A 23,025-nucleotide genomic window follows, 5' to 3' on the forward strand; every position below is an offset into this window, starting at 1 on the left:
GCCTTCTACAGGGTCAAGGAGACAGAATGTGGAGCTCAGCAGCAGCTGGCCTGGCTCAGCAGCTGGCCAGAGAGACCAGCTCTCCACCACTCTGCCCTTTCCAAAGAATGTGTGTACGCACGCCCGCCCCCCGCCCCCACTTCTTTCTCTGATGTTTGGTATCACTTGTGTAGCCTATGAACCTCAGTGGGCAAATGTGGTACTACTTGAAGTGGGTCTCAAGGAATGTTGCTCCTGAGCCTGCACCTCATTAGATACCTTTGGGGAGACTGTGCAGACCTCACTTCCTAAAGACTTGTGATGCTCATTAACACCTTAATGTCCTCAGGAATGCTTCCACCAAGGAAATCAATGTAGCAACTTCATTTATCATAGGATTTCTTAAACCTTTCAAATTAGAGAAATCTTCTTTTTTATTTTGTTACATTTCCTAAACCCAAAGTACTGGTGTTATTTGGAACCCCTCTAAGACAAGATGGATTTTTATAATACAGTACAATAAACACAGGAAGTTTCGATAGGGATGTTTGATGCTAAGGATATTTATGTGTAAGGGGGTTGCTGATGCTCAGAGACAGTATAAAGAAATTTGTTGAGCAATTTATGTGTAATGTGAAAATATCCTTATGACTATGCCATTGTAGCCACATCAACCTCAGGTCATCGAAATGCTCTGTATTGTTTCTCTGAGACACTGACTGTGCCTACAACTGGAAATGCAAATATGGATAAAATTCAGGCCTTGACCTCCAGCAACACATACCAAATATCAGGGAGGCACAGGCTGGGAGTACTCACCTACGGTTAACTATAATGCAAAGCAATGGGCCATCCCATAATTGGCATGCACAATGGGAGAAGGAGGTCATGACTCCGGTGGATGGAAGGAGGACATGTTCTGTAAAGCTTGCTCAAAGGAAATGCCACTTCTGCAAGGCTGTGGTGGACGGGGAGTAGTGTGCCAGGTACATGGTGGGCTGTGTGAGTATGACTACATTTCAGGCAGAAGGATGACATGGGTGAAGACAAGGAGATAGGAAAGTGGCATTTTGAGGGAATGGCAAATGGGGACATGGTGGGGCAGATCACAAGGGGATGGCGGCCAGATTCTGAAGTGTTAGTGTGTGCCTGGTGAAATGGTTTGGATTTCGAGGCTGTGGGAGGGGAGGCTGAGGGACATTAAATGGTTTTAACAGAGATAGGCATGGCCCAATCTGAGTAGAGGTTGGACTGAGCATGTATGTGGGGATACGGTGGGGACTGAAGCAGGGAAAGTCTTTGGGAGGGTTTGAGCCTGGGAGTGTCAGGAAAGATGGAAAGACATGGGTATTTTGAGGATATTTTGAAGGTAGAAAGGAAAGGTTGTGCATTGATGCTGGGTATCTTCCATTTCTTCCACGTCAGCTCTCAGCTCATCCTTACCCTGCTTTGTGCCTCAGGAGGCTGACTTTGGTGGACAGACTCAATGGACTCACTTGTCTGGACTCCCATTGGGTCAACCAACGGCGGGGGTAGCGGGGGCATCAGCAGGTCTAATGGGAGGTGGTGGAGTGAGGTTGGGACACGTATTCCCCTGGCTTTTTTCCTGTCTGTGTCTCTTGACTGAAGACCATAGCTCCCGTCAGGCAGGATTCTCCATGCAATTCCTCTCTCCAGGTTCTGGTAACCTCACCTCTACCTTAACCCACTGACACCAGCCAGTCTACTGCATAACCCTCGTTGCTTTACTAGAACTTTCCCCCAACTTTGTGAATAGCCCCTTTTAAACCTTTCCCAGCTTGAGCAACCCACCTGCTTCTGCTGGGACCCTCTTTGATATTGGTTTCCTTGCTGAGTGAGGGGAAAAGGAGTTAAGCCTAATATCAAATCAGTTTATTACTCAGCAAAATGTCCAAATCATCTTTCTGACAAGACTGCACTGGTGCATGTATGTGTGTGTTGGGTAAAAGGGGGATTCAGGCTTATCTGGTGGAATAAGATGCACTAATAGAAATGGGTCGTCATACCCAAACCCAAGGAGTGGGTCTTAGAAAGCAAAATAATGGCTTAATTTAGTTTTTCTTGGTGATCACTATCCCTGAGTTGCTGCTTAAATAATTTAAAGCCTGGCTGATTTAGGTGAGACCAGAGCAAGGATATCAAAGAGAACATTGTGAGACCATTGTGAGACCATGACAGACAACACAGCAGAAGGCCATGAGACACCTGTAGGCAGAGGGTGGATTCTATTGACCTAGAACCATCCATGTGATGGCATGGGGATGGAAAAAAATGACTCAGAAGGTCACTTCCACTTGGTGAGCTTGTAATTGTTTCAACATGCCTTTGGAATTCTAGGATAACAGTTCAAGACCCTTGTAATGTGGATGGTTTGTTTATAGCTTAAATTAGAGTGTTCCATTTTTAATACATTACAAGTGACAATGATAGTGCCAGACAGTATCTAGGAAGCACCTATATGGAGGCCTCAACTCTGCCTCAAGCCAGAAATCTATTTCAGGAAACTTGTTGGAACCAAGATGAAATTATCCAAATATACCCCCTGAGGTAACAGATAGATGGATAAAAACAGATAGATGGAGTAAGCTCCATTTCTAATTCATCTTCAATATCTCCATCCACATGACTATTTGCCTCCTGCATCTCAGCAACCAAAAATCTCTCTTCATTTTACTGGGGAACACAACCCTCAAGTCATCAGACATAGAACTGGAAGGACCTCTAAATACCACCAAGTTCAGAGTTGGCAGACACCTGACCCTTCTGTTACAACTCCCATCCGATACTGAAGGCCGGCCTTATGAGATGATCATGACACTTTTCCCAGCTGAGTGTGGGCTGTAGCTGCAGAAATCTTCCTAATGTAATATCATAGGCAGCCCCAACCCATTAACTGGAGTTGGCACATGAGATGTCCCATAGTCACCATCTGTGATTCAGTCCAGTCTGTAAAGCAGATGAATAACTAGAAGCCCAGGGAAGGTTTTGAAGACATGGGTTGTAGTAGATGTTCAGCTTATGGTCCCTGCCCCCCTTCCTTCCATGGCTCTGTCTGTACTTTGTGATACTGCTCCCTAATCAGAGATGGCTAATCTGGAGGGGAGCTCCTAACCCATGTCAGGCCAATAGGATTTCTTCTCTAGGATTTTTCAAACTGCAGCTCAAGGAAGAGAAGCATTCACTTGTTGGGGGTAAGAGCACAAAAGTCTGGGGGACTCATGGTTATCACAACCCCTGCCATGGAACTGTGTACTAGGAGAGAAAGAAGCCATCATGGAATGATGTAGAAGCAAGATGGAATCCTCATGTCATGTAATTCCTCAACCCTCCTCTCCCCTGTGGCTCAGCTAATCTCCCCCTCTTCCCATGGTACCCTTCCAATACAGCTGTCATTAAGCTCATTTGAACTGGGTTTCTGTCTCCTGAAACCAAAAACATGCAAACTGATAATGAGCAGAAAGGGTTTCAACACAGTGCAGGAGACGAAGGGAGGCATCGTGGATGCCACAGTTTCCTGAGATCAGAGGCTCTGTGTTCAAATCCCGACCCTTCTCAGCAGCCATACTGCTTAAGATCTTAGAATGTCAGCTCCTCCTCTGTGAAATGGGGGACAAAAGGAGCATTGACCTTGGAAGATGGCTATAAGGACAGCATATGAGACGCTGTGCAGAGGGCCTCTGGCCGGGCAGGCATGCCCGGAATGCCACTTAAAGCTGTCTTTAGTGTGAAATCAGGACTCAGACCCAGGTATCCTGACCCCCAGCCCAGCGAGCTTGCCAAAAATTGCACTTTCATGTCTCTCTGTCTCTCTTTTCATCTAAAAAGCCACAGTCCCCTTTCAACATCCGAAGTCCTATTTGAAAAGTGTTTAACTTCTAATGCAGATATAACAAGTCGTTTCTCAGATTCACTGTATCTGCAAAGCCTTCTATAATTCAACATCAAATATTTATTATTACATTTATTAAAGTTTTAATAATTTAGCATTTCCTGCATGTAAGAGAGAAGCTTAGCTAACTGGTTCCCCTTTATCCAACCTGGGTCACTTCAATATTTATATTCCAAAGTCTCCATTTGAGTTTCATTTAGCAGAGGCTGTGTCGTGGGCCCTCCACCTGAGCTCACAGTTGGTGCGTGCTACAGCCTCCCCAGTGGCAAAGACTAACAGAAATCTGGTGCTGAATGGTGTTTGAAGAGATTTACTGAGCCTGGGCAGAAACTCATCCTAATAGACTTCACTTTTATTATGATCGCTAAACTGAAATGGGGGAAAATATATATGTCTCCAGGCTCGCTGGCTGAGTGACAGGCAGTGAGGATGTGAAGAGATGTGGGGATGGAGTAGGTCCACTTGCGGGAGTGTGAAGGCCTTTAAAATAATACTTCCTGGAGGGGCTTCACCATTCTAGAAGAAGGGAGGGATGTGGTGTTGCAGGGCAAATACTAATGTCAGATTCCATGAACCCAGCTGTGAGTGCCAGACAGACTCACTACTACCCCCACAGCCTCCCCCTTTTCCCATTTCATATTTCATCTTTCACTAGCACAGAATAGACACACACACACACACACACACACACACACACACACACACACACACTTAATGCATGAAATGGTCAACAAAGATGAAGATAGAAAATCCAAGGGGCCCAGCCCTCAGTCTTACAGAGATTCCCCCCAATCAATAATACCGAGCAGTCATGAGACAGCTTGAGTTCAAGTCCTGATTATGCCACTCACTACTCATAATACGTTGGACAAAGAAATGAAATGTTTAGTGCCTCAGTTTCCTCCTCTGTAATTAATAGTGACCCCATCATTGAGTTGTTGTGGAAAGTCGGAACTAGCACATATAAAGGGCTTAGACAAGGCCTGGCACAAAGGTAGGGTTCAATACATGGTAGGCATTATTCTCTGTGACTGTGAACTAAGAGTTTAACTGTTCTTCAGTTCTCAAAAACATCCAAAGATATACTAGCAATTCTCATTCACATTTACAGACAGGAAACGGAGATTCAGAAAGTTTAAGTCACTTGCTCAAGGGTGGCTAGTGAGTAGTGGAGCTGGGATTTGAACTCAGGCAGTTTGGCTCCAGAGCCCACATTATTCCCTTTGCTCAGTATCCTCTCTTCTGTGTTTCAAGTGGGTAAGTAGGTTGCCTACTGAAGTTGTCTTGCCCTTTGGGAAAGGAACACTATGTGAGTAACTGGTGAGAAGGGGAAGTGGGGGAAGCACGATGGGGTGGATTCTATATGCTGTAGACTGGAGAAGCCCACTCCTGTCTCAATGTCCCCACTGGGATGCACTTCAAGGCCATGAGTATAGACATACCACCATCATTAATAAAATCTGCTGAGGTTATGGGGAAGGCAAAGGCAAGAAGTCTGAGTCTCATCTCCAATAGGAGGAAGGCACCTTGAGTTTTGAACAATATAAAGCCTGAATCAAGGCACTCGCCCCAACCCAGACTCTGCTTTCTTGGGCCTTCCCATCCAGGTGCCCCAGTATAATGTATCGGTGATACATGCCTCACTCCTGCCTACCCTACATATCCTGATGTCCTGCTGCTCTTAACCTCCCCCCAACTCCGGCCTCTGCCATTGATGCCTACCTGATCAAGAGGAAGCATGCACACCTCTCCCTTCTCTGTCCTGCTCCTGTATTGTGAAAAATGAACTATGTTATTTATCGCCGGATGCCACAGCATCATATGGTTACTTCCTTATTTGTAGGACAATGTCTACAAAACTTCTACAACACTTCACTCATTGAACACCAAGGCATGTAAGGTGATGTACCAGTTACACTATACACATTGTGTCATCTCACAACCATTCATACAACCATCTCTATCTTCCAGGTTCAGAAATGGAAATGGGGGGGGGGGAGGAAGGAAAGTTACTTGACCCAAAGAGCTCAGGTCACAAATTGTGCACCACAATTCATACCCAGGTCTGTAGGATTCCAAACTTATGCTCTTTCCAACTCCTTGTTCCCTTTCTGATCTTTATATTTCTAGAACCAGCACAGTGTCCATCACACAGGGAAGTATCTAGAGTGCTTCTGTTGAGGGTGTCACCTTAGGATGCCCAGCCCACATTTCCAGAACACACTGCATCTGACTGGAGGTAGTGTCTGGGCAAAGGCCAGATTCTGGGATCTGGAGCATTCACACAGGAGCACCTGCTGGGGGTGCTCTCCTCTAGGGCCTTTGGGGATTCTGCTGATTCTGCTCTGATGGGTGGCCTGCAGCAGAGGAAAGAGGGAGGAAGAAGAAGACAGCACATATGTTCTGTTTCTTCCCCTCTTCTCACTGTGCCCTCTGCCAGGTGGCCCCTCGCACCACACTCCAGACACAGCAAGCCAGAGGCTCCCTCATTAAGCATGTCACTCCCAGACCCCATGCCTTGTCCATGGAGAGAACCTCTGTGGGTTTTGTTCAGCATCCATCCACTGCCTGTCCTGCTTTCACTCGAGGGAACCATCCGACCTGCAATCTCAGTCCACATGGTAAAAGTGCCCCCACTCTTGCCAGCTTTGAGGGTCGGTCTGGGACCCAGGTCTGGCTATTCGGAGCACTCTGCCCCTGCACATGCTGATTTGGGATACTGCCAAATGTCCCCAAACATGACAAACAGGGGGTGGGGGGGGCATCACAGCCTAGAGATGAGAAGCATGGAGTCAGGTGTCAGACTCAGGATTCGAATCGTGGGTCTGCTGCTTACTGGCTGTATCAGTTGGCAAGTTACGTGACCTCTGTGCCTTAACTTCCTCCTGCATTAACTGGAGCTAATAATGGGTAAAAATTCAAGGAGCTCATTTCACAAAAGCACTTACAACACTGCTCTCTCATAAGGATCCTTGTTAGGGTACTTTGGGCCCATCCAGAGAATCCAGGATAATCAGCCTACCTTAAAGGGCTTAACCATTTCGGCAAAGACCCTTTTTCCAAATAAGGGGACATTTACAGGTTCTGGGAATTGGTGCTGATACCTTGGGGGTCATTATCAGTCTCCAATATTGGAGTCAGAAAATGTGCCTTCCCAACAAGTTTCCAGGTATGCTGATGCTACTTGGTCCAGGGACCACACACGGAGAACCGGTGACCTCGTGATTTCCTGCCAATACTTCCCAGTGTGGCTCACAGGTCTGCCCTCTGTCGGACTTTCCCTTTCCCTCTCAGGGGAGCTTACCCTCCTCCACCCTTGTGGGGTGACCTTTCCTGACCTTTTCTCTGTCCCGACCTTTCCCTCTGCCCTCATCCAACTGTCACCAAGGATGGTATCTTTTCGTTTGTAATTTTGTCTCAGCAAATGCGCTGGGATCTCTGTTGGAACATTCTTCTACCTGCGATACTTAGCCTGGCATATAGTAGGTGTTCAGTAAGTTCTTAGGGCTTGAACTGAAAGACCAAGAGAACAAGGAACCATTCCTAATCCTATTCTGAACTAATGCAATGTGGAAACTGTCACCAAGTGAGTGGCGAGAGTTTTCATTCTGATTTCCCATTATTCTTTCAAAATTGTGCAGGAATTAACAGTAGTTCACTGTTTCATTTTCATTGATTTGAGACCATAGAGAAATCACTGAGGGGCTCCGAAAGCTGGGCGTTGTGGATGGTTATTATTCCAATTATAATAGCCATTCTTGCATCTCTCTTAGAAGAAGAATCGGCTCTGGGTGAAATTGTGAAGAAGGCCCGGTGTGCAGAAATAAGTGTTGTATGCCATGCTTCTCTCTCCATGAGTACCTTTTATTTCATCTCCCAAGTCAGTATCTTGTTCTGTGCTCCTGGCTAGAAAGATTCCCGAAATTAGAGGTGGGCCTTATTATCTCTGTATTCCTAAGGAACCTGGCACAGTGCCTGGCACACAGAAGGGGCCCAGCTAAGGTTTTTAGAATTGAAAGGAGGCTGTATGCAATGTAACTAGCCCTCCCTCATCCACCTTTGAGGCTGACATCATTAGTGTTTGAAAATCTCATTCCCAGCAGCTTCCCGCTGGGACAAGCTGGAGGATGGGAGCTGTGCCCCCGGGGAAAGTTCTCTTCTTTGGCCTTCAACCCCTCAGACTTGAAAGCCTTCCCTCTTGCCTTAGATTCTACATAGCCAAAATCTATCCACAACTCAAGGTTAATTGTTAACATTCTCTCCTGCAAATAGGTTCCTAATTCCTTTGGTCAGGAATTGCTTCTTCCTTCTCCAAACCCACCCCACCCCCACGCACTCCATGTGCACCCTCCATGTGCCCCTTCATTCCTTCTGCATGCATTTTCACACACGTAAAGCCCTCAGACCTCCCACACCGTACCAAACCTTTTAGGTCATTTAAGTCTTTCTCAAACCCCACGACAAAGGGATTAATGTGAGCTCTCAATACTAAAACACTACTGATTTTAAGATTGGATGTAGCCTTTTAGCAAAAGAAGGAGAAAAGAATTAAAAAGAGAGAGAACAAAAATCTGCCATACTATGCTGCGGTAACAACCAACATAATAACTAATGCTTCTAGAAAATCCCCCACGTGCCAAACTCAGTGTTTACAATGTATTATGTCACTTGATTCTCAACACACCCCTGCATGGTATAATCTTCTGTCTACATTATCCGCAAGGAAAAACACAGTTCCAGAAAAGCTCGCCCATTAAGCAAGTGGTAGAGGTGGGATTTGAACTCAGGCAGTTCAGTTGGGTTCCTGTAGCCAATGCTTTAAAAAAAAAAAAAAAAAAGAACTACCTTACATAATAAGCTGTATATTTAATCAAAATACAGCACACATAGAGAAAAGTGTGTAAATTGTATCTGTACAGTTTGGTGAATGTTTACAGGTGAAAACACCCATATAACCATCACCCAGATCAAGAAATCAAACATTGTCAACATCACATAAATTGCCATGCTTCTCACGAATCACTGCCCTCTCTCTCACCCAAAAGTAATCCTTATCGTTTCTTCTAACAGTACAAATTCATTTTTACTGCTTTTGATCTTCACGTAAACACGTTTTTGTATGCCTTCCATAACTCCATATTATATTTGTGAGATTCAGTGACGGTGATGTGTGGGGTTGTTGTTTTTCTTAATACTCATCATTAGTACTAGTCCATTGCATGACCACTTCATGATTTAGTTTCTGTTTTGTCACTGATGGGCATTCATGGGTTTTTTCCACCCTTTTTTTGGCAGTATAAATGAATGTTGCTATTAGCATTCTTGAATGCATTACTTGTGACACACACACATTTCTGCTAGGTATATTATTAGAAGTGGGATTGATAGGTTACACCATATGCAGACATTCAACGTCAGTAGAGATTTACATACTGGACATACTAGCTTATAGTCTCACTAAAAAGATATGGGAGTTCCAGTTGTTCTAATGCTCACAAACATTTCTTATCATCAGGTGTTTTAAATTTAGCTACCCAACTAGGAAGAGCCTGTATGTTTTTTTTAAGATTTTATTTATTTATTTGAGAGAGAGAGACAGAGATAGCGAGAGAGAGCACCAGTGGAGAGGAGATGGAGAAGCAAACTCCCCGCTGAGCAGGGAGCCTGATGAGGGGCTCCAGGACCCTGGGATCATGACCTGAGCCAAAGACAGACCTTTAACTGACTGAGCCACCCAGATGTCCCAGAGCCCATACGTTTGACTGCTAAATTGCTCTGCCTTCCATAGTATGAGATTCTGTACTTTCCAAATAACTTGCCACAAACTAAAACACAACAACAACAAAAATCAATAGGCAAAGCATCTTTAAGTTTTCCTTCCAATTCTGCTGTAATGCTTATCTTTTTTTCTTTCTGACTTGGCTTTGGAACAGCCTTTCCTCTCATCTCTTGGTTGTGATTCTGTGGCTTATTATTGTCTATCTATAATTATGATCTGTTATTTATTAATTTCTAACACATCATCTGACTCAAACTTATTAATTCTTTAAACACCCATGATCACTTGCCTGGGCAATGTCATGTCAAACGAGCTTTATTAGTACAGCTTGGAAAACTCAACCTACGTAGCATGGATTCTTTTGAATGGTGATGATTACAATCTTTTATCCCCCCCTTGTAGGGAAGCCAATGGGCATTGGTGGGAGGTAAGATGAAGGTAAGACTTAAAAGGCTATCTGCTTTGCTCTAAGACCAGATGGATGCATGGGGCCACCCCCAAGAATGATAATAACTTAGTGCCCTAATCAAACCAAATATTCTTCAAATATTTGTGTAACTTTTCTTTAAAGGAGAAGCTAAGTGGTTTGTGAAGAAAGGGTTAAGAAGGAGTACCCATAGCTGCAGAATACCATCCCCTCTCCCATCCTGAGCATCTCTGCTCTGGCCCCAGTTTGGTGCTAGGGTGTGCTCCATGTAACCAGGCACAGCATTCTTAGCAGGAGTTGAGAAGAAGCATCTCGTTGTTATTGGCTCATGCCCCTTGAAGGTCTCACCCCTTTCAACTTACTGCTATATTCCTTCCAACTACATATAATACTCTCTCTGAAATGCATGCTAGTACTTAACTTTTCTCAATTTTTTTTTACATTTCCAAAGATGTTAGAGTCTCTATAGATTATATTCTGGGCCCTTTCTTATCTGGCTTGTCATTCAGTATAATTCAGATTGGATCAGAAAAGGCAACTGAGTCATGCTGTGGATTATGATCATTCTCAACAGCCCTCCACAGTATAAACCTTCCTGACTCTGCCTTCCCCACCGTCACCAGTTTCTACTTGAACTCTACTGCATTTGGAATTCAATTCAGTGAACATTGCTGTAATGTAACACTGGAATATATTATATGCCAATGTTTACATATCTTATGTTATTTAATCATTACAACAACTCTTGGGAGACGTTTCAATAAAATAGTTAAGAACATGGGTTCTGGACCTGAAGAGATGATGGTTGAATCTTGGCTTCATCACTTAATACTGAAGGCATCACCCTTATGCCTCAGATTTTTCTAAAAATCTGGATTAAAATAATAATCACATCATCCTATGGGGTTGTAAGAATACCACGAGATAATGTTAGCAAAATGTTTGACATGTAGTAAATAATCAATAGGTATGAGTTATTATTATTGTTACACCATGTGAAGAAGGCACTATTAATATCCCCATTTTGTTAAGAAAATGGGAAGTTAGCAAGTTGAATTTGTCCAGGATCACATAGTCCATATATAGTAGAGACAGGATTCTAACTCAGATCTGTTCAACTCCAGAGTGAGTATTAACATCAGCCAATTGGACATCTGTAGCTTCACTGAAACTACAAATTCAATGTCAACAGTACAGAACTCCAAAGAAAGCTAGGGGAGACCTTCTTTCAGCTGATTTCAATCAAGGTCACTGGATCTCCTTAAGAATAGTTCTTCAACCAGATGGTCTTTGCTCCCTCTTTAAAAATATGTGATGTAAAGAAACCTTAGCACATGCTTTACTGAAGTCTCACTGACTTCAAGTCTATCAAGAATAGAAATAATGGTAATCTGCCATGAAAATGTGTGTGTGTAAAACCACCTCAGTTCTTAGTAATTATAACTTCATTTCCTAAGTGCTACCCTTTAACAAACCATTCTTTTTAAAACTACCTCTTCTGGGAAATATCAACAACCTGAAAAATCATGCTAGGTTCATCTGTCCATGAACAGTTGAGAAGGTGAGAATAAACAAATTGCAAAGCAGAGACCAACCCAAATGCAACCCAAGGAATTGGGTTTGAGAGCTTCCTATCAAGATGCCACAGACACACCAATAACATCTTGATTCAGAATGGCCCAAAGCCAGCTATGCACAATCACAAGGAGTAGGGTAGTAAGGCATGATTCTCAGTTCCAATTTAGGAGTAAACAAGCTGTTTATGAGCCAGTTTCAAAAGGAAAATTGGAGAGGCGCCTCGGTGGCTCAGTCGGTTAAGCATCTGACTATTGATTTTGGCTCAGGTCATGACCTTAGGGTCGTGAGTTCGAGCCCCATGTCGGGCTCTGTGCTGGGCATGGAGTCTGCTTAAGATTCTCTCTTTCCCTCTGCCCCTACCCCCGCCCCCCCTCATGCGTGTTCTCTCTCTCTTGCAAAAAAAAAAAAAAGTAAAATCAGAGTCCATTTTTGATAACATTAAAATTTCTGGAATGCTTCACCTAATCAAATTGGGAGGGGGGAGAAAACTCCCCAAAACCCACCTCCAGTAGAAATCTCCAGAATAGTGACGGGATCGGATGTAAGACCACTGGTTTAATTAAATCAATAAACAACTAGTAGTTGTCCAATATGTGCTGGGAACTGGAGATTAGAAAGCTAAGTAAGTTATTTTCTTTGACCTTGAGAGATTCACCACATAATGGGACAGAATGATATGTAAGCAACTAATTACAACACAGTAGAGTGAGTCTATAATGAAGTTAACTACAAGGTGTAAAACGTGTAAGAAAAGATGTAGTCTCCATCCCTTCATGAGTAAAGAACAAATAAATTTGACCCGGACATCAAGAACCTATGGATTAGCCCAAAGTCTGCTCCCAGTACCAGAGTCATAATAGAAAGCACCTCATTCTCTAATCTTTCACTTTCATGATTCTCCAGTATACTATTAAGTAATGTTCTTTTATAAGACATAATCATTAATAATCCCAGGATGAGCCAGATAATGTGTTAGCCTGCTCATATTTTATATAAACCCAGAAGGAGTGCAGTAATGTTGAAATACAAGGCATTGAGGCCCACCAGTGGAGACACTTCTAAAGGAGGGTGGAGCGAGGCATACTGGAGAGTGTTCTTCACATCATCCGCTAGGCAGGTGCCTACTTCAACAATATGAAGACCACTTCTTTGCACAAGTCCCCATGATGCTGAAACAGAGAGGCTTCCAGTGTGCCCAAGAGTCATTGGTATAGGACACTGGGGATGACTTCCCTACCTGACATCCGCAGGGTCTTCCGTGACGAGCACGTCTGTCTTGCAGCTGGCCAGAGGGTTGATGGAGAGCTCCACAGGCGGAACCACAAAGCTTTTGCTGACAGGAAGCCAGAGTCCTTGGCCCAAGCTGAAAGTAGACCTGCAATGTAAGAGTTTCCATTGGGGAACTCCCTGGGAAGCAGAGAGAAAACAGCAAATGGGGCCCCTCCTCCACCCTTTTAGGACCATCTCTTACTTCCCCACCCAACTGAGTCCCCTGCCTTCTCTACGGCACAATTTGGCCAACCTTGCCCAGACCTGGATGGCCATCTCTTAAACCTATTAATCATTCAGCCCATGCATTGCTTTGTGTTGCTAGTTTTCTTTTCCTGACCACCTGTCCCGACTCCCAATAAACAGTGGGCTCTATGAGGACGGAGGCTCTTTCAGCTTTGCTGTCCTGAGCAATCCTCAGAGCCAACAGGGGCTCTCTAAGTGACTGCTAAGTCAGTAGGGGTGGTCTGCACAAAGGTGAAGAGCACGGACTCCGCATCATTTTGAACCCAAATCTGATTCCCAGTTCTGCCACTTACTTTGTTGTATGTCTTTATCAGCTGAAGTACTGAAGTTTCCTATAAGATTCTAGGGAGGTGGTGGGAAGAGGTTCTATGGCTGTAGAATATTTTTAAAGCACTGGACTAGATAATCAGCCATGTCTTCCCCCATTCAGATATCTGAGTCCATTAAGTCTGGATGCCAGACACGTGGGAATTTGATTCCCATAGCAACCCGGGCCAGGATGGTACATTCATGCCAGTGAGAGTTCCCTTGTACTCAGCGCAGCCTAAAGGCTCACAGGCTCCACTAAGGATGCATGACTACCCTTCCCCAGGCCCTGCCCTCCTCCCCAGCATCATGCCCCAACAGGACTGTCAACTCACCTGAGAATCTTTTCAGGGGCTTGTTCTCCTGTTACTAGGTCATAGCCCCTCTCGAGTGTAGTGTAAGGCCAAGGTCTGTGGGAAGAACAGGAGAGAAAGAAAAGGGGATAGGAGATGATATTAGTCAGATGGGATTCATAGGTGGACACTGCTTAAAAGTAGCCTTACAGACAACCAAATTTCACAGAAGTAATTACAACTGATCCTTAAACAGCACTGGGCTTAGGAGCACTGACACCCCCACAAGGTCAAAACTCTGCATATCATTTTTGATTCCCCCAAACCCTAACTACTAATAGCCTACTGTTTTATTTTGTTGTCGTTGTTGTTTTTAATTTTATTTTATTATGTTATGTTAGTCACCATACAGTACATCATTAGTTTTTGATGTAGTTGTTATTTTTTAAATAGGCTCCACACCCATGCCCATGACCCTGAGAGCAAGAGTCGCACGCTCTAACGACTGAGCCAGCCAGGCCCCTCCACTAATAGCCTACTGTTGGCTGGAGGCCTTACTGATAACATAATCAGTTGATTAACACATATTTTATAGGTTATATGTGTCATATGCTTTACTGTCACAATAAAGTAGGCTAGATAAGAGAAAATGTTAAGAAAAATCATAAAGAAAATACATTTACCGTCCTGTACTGTATTTATTGAAATAAAAAATCCGCACGTAAGTGGAACCATGCGGTTTAAACTCATGTTGTTCAAACCCATGTACTGGGTTAAGACTCTTCATAAGAGAATGTCTCCATCTCACAGAAGGACTCAGCCCTTTAAAGACTACTTGTCTGTTTTGGAGTTTATGGACAAAAACCCCATTTTCTTCCTGTATCAGTCCAGTTAAGGAAGTGTCCATTGATTACTTACAGTTTGGGAGGGGGAGTTAAATTTGAGCCTTTGTTCTCTAGAAGATTCATCAGTCGTGTACCTTTAATACTAAAATGTGATTCAGTGGGAAATGGGATTCATCGCCCATCGAGTCTTACAGGAACACAACTGTTGTAGAGAAGAGTCCTCTTTGTGGAGCAGTTTTGGGGCCTGTAGTAACAGAGCAGAGGAGTGGGGCTGGCCCTCCGCTGTCCCTGCTCTGATGTCCTTTGCTACTCACCCTTCACTCTGTCCCCAGTCACTGCGCACACACAGGTGTCTGTGAACCGGGTCGGGGGCATAGCCTTCATGACAGCTGCACTCTCCTGTAAGCAAAAAGAGAAAGGGGTTTGTGAATTACTACCTGCCCCAAACAGCCTTGTCCCCTGGCTTCCGTGTTTTCTCAGTGGGCTGCCTGGTTTTATAAAAGGCCCAGGGAAAGAGCCTGTTCTGGTCTACCCACTGCTGTGGTTAATAAAGGGTTTATTCATTTATTCATCTGCTTAGGTATTCATTCAACAAGTTCTGACCTCACTCCTTGCCAGGTTCTCGGCCCCATGCTAAGGATGCAGAGACTGGACACTGACAGGGCTCACAGGTTAATGAGGGGAACAGGAAGTGACCTGGTGGCCACAAATGGAGGTCCTATTTTTGAATACTTAAATTATGATAAAGTAGATTGGCACTAAGAGTATAATCAGAAATTTGAATTCTCTCCACTTGAATGAACAATTCACGTTCGTTCATTAAGCCCCCAAATCAAATGTTACCTCCTCCAAGATACCTTTGATTTCCCCTTCTGGACAATTTGTTTTCATCTATCATTTCCAGATTTTATTTTGTTTTGCTGTTATTGTTGTTCCTCTTAGTTGGTTTTCCTTTCCTCCTCTTCCCTCCCCACCTTTACCCTCTTGTTCCCTTCCTCTCTGTCCATCCATCCATCCATCCAACTGTCCATCCATCCATCCACATATCCATGCAAAATTTTATTATGGCCATATCTTAGGCCTGGTTGCATAAATTCTTGCTAGTATCTGCCTTTAACATCTTCTCCCTTTGGCCAAGCTCAATTTGGTTGGCCAGCACATGTTTAGTTTCCTTGTATATCTTCAGAGTTCAGAATCCTGGAAGGGTTTTCCAAAACTCTCTGTCCCACCCTCTGCAGTTATCAGTCCTGCTCCACTGTATACTCCTTAAGGGTTGATTAAGGTTCAATTTGTTATTGGCTTTTCCTAAGGTGTATTTGTGGAATGTTCATAGATGCCTTACCAAACATAGATTCCATTTAAAAAATGAATGGGAAACACTAGACTATTTGTAGAGCCAGTGGTGTGTGATTCTTCATGAAAGCGATACCTAAATGGTTTTCCCAAAACCTATTTCACCTTAGGAAGCTTGCTGGTGGAACAGGTCACAAGGTCACAAGATGGACCTGTTATGGACCATGGACCCTGGACACCTTGGGAGATGCTGATAAGAACTGCCCTGTCTTGGCACACTGCCTAGAACAGAGTAGGTGATCAATACTGTGAGTTGAATGAATAATTAACTTTCTGTGATGGCTTGTAAATTTCTAGAATATTGCTGCCAGGTTGCCTTCTTTCTCACCTTTGTGTGATTACACACACACACACACACACACACACACACACACACACATGAACCTGCAACTCTTCAATCCTACAGTGATTTGGATTGGCCTGACCTGAGAGTTTTTGAATCATGTTTCCCAGAAACGTATAATTCAATGGGAGAGATTTAGGGAATTTGCAACTTTTAGATTTTAATTTCCCCTAAAAATTCTTATTTTTAAATCTCATTAATAGTAAAAAAAAAAAAAATGAAGGCTAAACGTTCAGATGTTACATACTAGAATTTAGGATATGGGAGAGCATAGTCACATTCAGTCCAGTGGCCCGGTAAACACATTTTATGCAAACCTCATTTAAGACCACCACCACCAAGCAAGCCCACAAAAACACCTTCTCCTGTCATCTCTGTTTCATTGGGGAAGATAGGGAGATTGGGAGCTGAAGTGCTAACAAGCCCATGCTTTTTACAACTACAGATCTTGTGAATCAAGGTTTTTTTCAACCTTGTGCTACCAAAACAAAACACAGCAAGGGACATATATTAGGGCCACACAGGTTCTACAGCTATTACCCATAACTCCTGATTTCAAAACATTTGTATTCATCAAACAACCTCATTGTTCTCACTCATTCACTAAAAATGTTATGCGTTTGACCTTATACAAAGCATTCTGAGTGTTAAAAAAAAACCCTCTCTAATTTGTTTTATACATTATGATGCTGATTAATCTTTGTAACCCCAGCATTAGCAAGTATCTGGCAAAGAGCCTGGGATTGATAAATGCTGGTTGAACTGAAATGGTAGTAAGACAGAATAAGAAGTGAAGGATGGGTCAGAGATAGCATTAAAAAATATTCAGAATAAGATAGCTGAAAGACAGAAGAAAGGGAGAGAGAGGGGCCTACTTTTCCTCTTCTCTGGATACCTGGTAAATAGAGGAGGGGGCTGTTCGTAGGCAGGCATGCTCTCTGTAACTCTCCTCTCCAATAGCAAGTTCGAGTCATCCAAAAATGTGTGTGCTATAAGTGTGTGCAATCTAATGAGCTGATTGTTGCCCGAGGTGAGGAGAATGGAGGAAGAGGGCTGAGATCCTGGAGATCTGGATGAGAATAATTTACCAAAAAAGGGGCGGGGGGAGTTAGGAGTCACTAATGATGTGTTAAAATGCGACAGCCCCATCATGAAATATTCACCACTTTAAATACGTCTAATATTAAATATTAAAAGTCCTGGCATTTGTCCTCGAGGCTCTCAGGGCTGATTTATGATCTGCCACAACCACAGACCTCATGAATCATAATGGAAGAGGTATGTGGTTGCCTCCAGTAGAGGGACAGGAAGTCAGGCTGGAATGGGCAAGAAGGGATGGGAAAGGAGGGCCTTTCTTCTTCAGGGAAAGGGCACAGCGTGGGTTCCTATTTCTCCAATCTGTAACTCTGCAGGAGAGGGCAGGTCCATTGTCCCCTTTCTGTCCTCTTGGGGATATGAGTGAGAATGAGAAATCTATACAGAGAAAGGGTGCTGCTGTCATCCATGTTCCTCTCTTATGTGCTTACCAGGCAGGTTTCCCAGTTCTCAGAACAGACCATTAATTACTGTCACTCATTATACAACAAATATATATTTTGCAAATGAGAAGCATCCACCCTGGAGGCCCCTAAAAGGCTGCCTGGAGAACAGGAAGTGAGACGGGGTAAAGAGAGTTCGAGGCAGACAGGCCTGCGTTCCAATCCTCACTTTCTCTCTCCCTGGATGTGTGGTCTTGGGGAAGTCACTTCACCTTTGTGGGTCTCAGTTTTCTCATTAATAGAATGGAAATGATAGTAACGTCAACCTCACAGAGCTGACTGTGAGAATAAATTGAAGTAGTGAAGGGTAAGGCTCATGGCTCAGGCAGCCAACAAGTAAATCCTCAATAAATTTCTCCCTCTTTCCCTTCTGTTCCAAGACAGCACTCCACTCTGATATATGCTGGAATATAACTCTAGAGACACGGGATAAGTAATTTCCTTCTTACTGGGCCTTAACTTCCCCATCTGCAAAATGGAAAATTGGGAGTAGAAGTTCATCAATTCTAAGTGCCAGTGAGAGTCAGTTATTTATGCTGCCTTTCTGAATCCCTAAACTCTATTTTCTGGACACCGTTTGAGTGTTAGCTGTGATTACTTTTTGCAGTTGGGCTGGGTGTCTCCAGTAAGATTTCCATCAATGCCATGGCTATTGGCTTTATTGACTCCAATTTCCTATTTTGCTGGCTCAGCTAACTCTCCACTATTTGCAACCAAGCATTTCCTTCTTGCAAGATGCAAGCTTCTGATAGCCAGACCTAAGGATTAACCCCTTCCTTTTTCTGGGAGTCCCTTCCTCAACTCTGCCTCTGCATACCCAGAGCAGCCAGGCTAGCAAAGAAGAGCGCTCCGGGGACACGGTTTGCATGGTTTCCATGTGCTGGCTTCGATCACCTATGCTCCCTTACTCCTGTCACTACAGAAGTTCCCTGAATGAGAGGACTGCACCTGTCTTGCTCACTGCCACATCCCAGCACCCGCTGCACTGCCTGGTACATAAATAAGTGAGGGGGTATATTTTACGATAGTAATGTCTATGCCAATGGGCTAAATAACCTTTTTTTTTTTAATTTTGCGTGTTCTCCCCACCAAACTGGGAACTTCTGGATTGCAGAAATCTTTATGTATCCATCTCTATATGCTAGTGATTAGTATAGTGCCGGATAAGGAGTAGGCAACTCATTTGCTGAATGAATGAATGAATGAATGAATGAATGAATGAATGAATACATACATACATACATACATACATACATACATAAATACATTATAGTTTTCATGAATTCAGGCTGAGTTCATTTAGAAAAATGGTAGTTCTGCTGAAGACTAGAAGAAACTTTCTTATAACCAGGACAGGTATTTGCCAAGGAAATGGAAAGTATAAACATGAGTGTTGATGAAATGTCTAAAATAGAATTCCATTTCACATCAGAGCAGAAATAGCTCTTAAAGCTCATCTAGGTCACATCTTCTCAGCTTCATTTTTCAGAAGGTAAAGTACAAGCTCAGAGAGTCAAGACGTTTGGCCAAATCACTAGATTAGCCTTGGAGTCAGGCGGAGATTAGAACCCAGGGCTCTTGGGCGCTACTGTAGCATCCTTCTCACTGCATGGATGATCTCAATGCTTCGGTATACCTGGCAACATTTTCTAGGACTTTTTTTTTTCCTTTGTATTCCTCTGACATCTCTGACTTTCCTGTAATGAGAATCTATTACATTTACAAACAGGGATTATTTTTTTTTAATATAATGAATCTGAGATATCTTTAACAGATTTAAAATACACATCTAGATGTGATTGATAATGCAGACCTTAAAAAAGAGTTTAATCTCTTCATTAAAGTGGTTCATAAAAGGGAATTCAATTACGTGGATTTTCACCATGCTAGTTACTAAAACTCTGTATTATCAGCTCTAGATGAGTTGTACTGGTTTTAAAATATTTACTCTTCATGTCTCCTAGGTCCCATTTAGTCAGTTCTCATTTTATGTTACGTACATTCTCACTCCAGAAACCCTTGGGTAAAAACAACAGAATCCCTCAATTATGATCAATCTTGAGTTTAGCTTGTGTGGGCTCTTCAAAATCACTTCAAAGTGGACGTTGCCTTCATGTTAATCATATAAGATTGTGGGAGAGAAGTTCAGAGCGTGGGCCCTGGAATCATCTCGCTTTGGATTCACATCCTGGATCTGCTACTTTGCATTTGCATGAATTTGATCAAGTGGCTTCACCTCTCTGCATCCGTTTCCTCATCTGTAACAACACTGATAACACCTATCTGCTAGAAAGATCAGTGATGTCTTTGAAAAGTCTGCATTACGGTCTTTGGCACATTTCTTCTCGCTGAAAACATAGATGTTTGTGTTTTTGTAATTATTGTTCCTGGATAGGAGAGAGGCTAATTTAACAACCTGTTTTAATGGGAAGAAAAAGTGCTTTCTAGATGAAGGATGGTTGCAGTTTCAAGGTAGGCCCTCTGCAAAGCCAAGGGGTCTCAGTTTTTTTATCTGTGTATCTGGGGCAGCTAGAATGAAACCATCTCCAAAGCTGGTTACGGTGTTCCCAGAAGCAGTAACACCTGCCACCTTTGTCTTTGCTCCTCCTGCTGAAGGACACAGGGGCATGAATGAGGCAAGCAGCCAGAGGGTTCCGTGCCCTCTGTCCCCCACAGCTCAGAGAAGCTCACCACCTGCCCACGACGGCTAGATAAGTGCAAAGCCTTCTTCCCCAGCTGCCCACTGTCCGGCTCCTCTCCTCCCACCTTGTCATCCCCTTACGATTCCATTTTCACTTGCCTCCATCTCAGTCATCACTTATCATCACAGGCCAGGGACACGGGCTGCTGTCCACTTTCCTATTTATTCTTCTTGTCACTGCAGCTTGGAAAGACATCTCCCTGGGCCCCCAGAGTAGTAAGTGTGCATGGCATCCTTTCTTGTCCTGACTCTGAGTGGGCCACCGTGGGCTTCTTCACTCCCAGCTCTGGCCCTGGAGCCCAGCCCGGGGCCCAGCATGCGGTGGGGGAGGCACGGGCTGAGCATGACATCACTGGGCGCCTGCTTCGTGGTTGGCGTGGTGGAAGACACTTGTCACATATGTCACTGCATGTCATCTCACAGGTCAGACCCATGACCACTACCAGGAGGAAGGTAGCGGCGTCCTCATTACAAAATAAGGAAACAAAAGCTCGGACTCAAATAGTCATTCGCCCAAGGTCCCAGAGTCAGGTCTTCGAAACTCGCGCTCCCTCACATCATCACAAACATCGTGACAACAGCCATGACCACCGGGACCAGAGCCAGGGCGGTTGCCTGTAGTGAGAGGGGTATCAGTTGCTAGACAACAAGCATTAGGAAGACGAGGAATCTCCGATTCACCCACACCGAAATTAGCATCGGGCTGGTTTCTCAAATCTGACTATAAATAAAGATGAAAAGTCACTCTTCCAAATATCCCCTGTTCAAATGCAAATAGTTTATGTGTGGATTACACTAAATCCATAACATCTATGTAATGCAGGTTGATTTCTGGCTAGCATGGATAATCCACAGGGGAAGCATCATACCTTCTAATTGGGCATCTACTCTGTGCGGACCTTACTCAAAGAACTTTTGGTATCTATGATCATACTGGCAGGACGATGTTATTGGTTCCACTGTAAATACTATGAAGCTGAGGCCTGGAGAGGGTGCGTAAGCTGCCCAGGGTTGTGAACATCCAAGCCCAGTCTCTTTCTGAGACTTGCCAGGCTTTCTGACGGCTCTCTGAGGCTGTGCTTTAAGAGAGTGTGGAAAATTGGGGCGTCTGGGTGGCTCAGTTGGTTAAGGGTCTGCCTCCGGCTCGGGACCCTGGGATTGAGCCCCACATCAGGCTCTCTGCTCAGTGGGGAGTCTGCTTCTCCCTCTGCCCCCTGCTTGTGCTCTCTCCTTCTCTCTCTCTCTCTCTCTCAAATAAATAAATAAAATATTTGGGGGAAAAAAGAACGTGGAAAAAAAAAACATGGGAATAGGAGATTGGGGTGAAGGGAAATGTACCCTGTGGTAGAATGAATTACTGGTGTCAAGTCTTCATTTCCTACAGTAGTATGCAGTCACATGCTTGCCAGGGCTGATGGTGGGAAGAGTGAGCTCTCTTCCCGGGCCTTTGTATGCAGGCTTAGCCTGTTACTTGCTTTGACCAATGGGATGATAGCAGACATGATGTGAACCAAGGTCTGAAATGTGCTGTTTGGCTGGGCTTGCTCCCTGGCATTCCTGCTTCTTGCCAGGAGAAAACCAGGCTCTAAGTAGTGGCCGGTCCAAGGAGGATGAGGGGCATGTGGCATAGAACTGGATGCAGCCTGAGCTTAGAGACAAGTGCAGCTGAGCCCTGGCTAGCCTGGCCCACCCAGATGTGTAACAAAGGGGAAAATGCGTCTAGTTGTTGACAACAACACACTGTGGTTGTCTGTTAAGCAGCATTAGTGTAAAAAAGCTGATGCACCTCCAACCTGCATCCCCTCCTTCTATGAATAATGCTCTCACTTTCATCCCAAAATGGAAACCTTAGAAACATCTCTGACTTGACTTCATTTTTTCATCCTCAACATCCGAATGGCACCTGAATCCCCCTGATTCTACCTCTTTGTTGTCACTCAGACCCACCCCTTCCCACCTTTCCGACGATCACTGCCCCAGGGAAGGCCCTCGATACTGTCCCTGTGCATTGTTGAAAGTTTTATCACTGATGATAAGCTTTCACTGTCCTCCCATCAATCTGAGTGATGGCCACTTACCTCTTCAAAGAGCAGCTACACCATGGCTCATCCCCAAAACTATCAGTGGCCCCCAGGTGCTCTCGGGACAGAGTTCACATACCCCTAGTCTAGCATCCAAAGCCCTTCATGACTGGGCGCAGCCAATGGTCCCAGCCTTACCGATCACCCTCCTCCCTTGTACACTTCCTGCCCTAACCTCTTGGGTTTACCGATAATAACAGGGCCATCGGAGACCCACCTGCAGACCAGGGTCTATTTCTTGTAGTAGGTCCACCCTGATCCTACTTCTTGAGCAGAGCAGAGCCTGAGAATTGGAGACAGAGATGTTCAACAGAGGAGAAACCAGGGTCAGGAGGGAGTAGGAGGTAAAGAGAAAATTAAGTGGCAAAATGATATTT

General features: G+C 44.2%; 1 protein-coding gene across 3 annotated transcripts in view; it reads right to left on the reverse strand.

Annotated features, from left to right (window-relative positions):
• ASTN2 (astrotactin 2) overlaps positions 1 to 23,025 on the reverse strand; it is a 904,520-nt gene that overhangs the window by 459,466 nt on the left and 422,029 nt on the right. For 2 of the 3 annotated variants that reach the window (XM_028107899.2, XM_028107898.2), the window contains 3 exons: positions 14,947 to 15,031; positions 13,830 to 13,904; positions 12,911 to 13,048 (listed from right to left, as the gene is read on the reverse strand). In XM_028107899.2, the coding sequence (XP_027963700.1) occupies positions 12,911 to 13,048; positions 13,830 to 13,904; positions 14,947 to 15,031 (298 nt within the window). The remainder of the gene's footprint in view (positions 1 to 12,910; positions 13,049 to 13,829; positions 13,905 to 14,946; positions 15,032 to 23,025) is intronic. The other variant, XM_028107897.2, reaches the window with a different exon arrangement.

This window comes from Eumetopias jubatus, unplaced genomic scaffold (genome assembly GCF_037043125.1).
Source record: "Eumetopias jubatus isolate StellerSeaLion01/CBP00866 unplaced genomic scaffold, mEumJub1_p1.0 scaffold_15, whole genome shotgun sequence".
NCBI classification, from domain to species: Eukaryota; Metazoa; Chordata; class Mammalia; order Carnivora; family Otariidae; genus Eumetopias; species Eumetopias jubatus.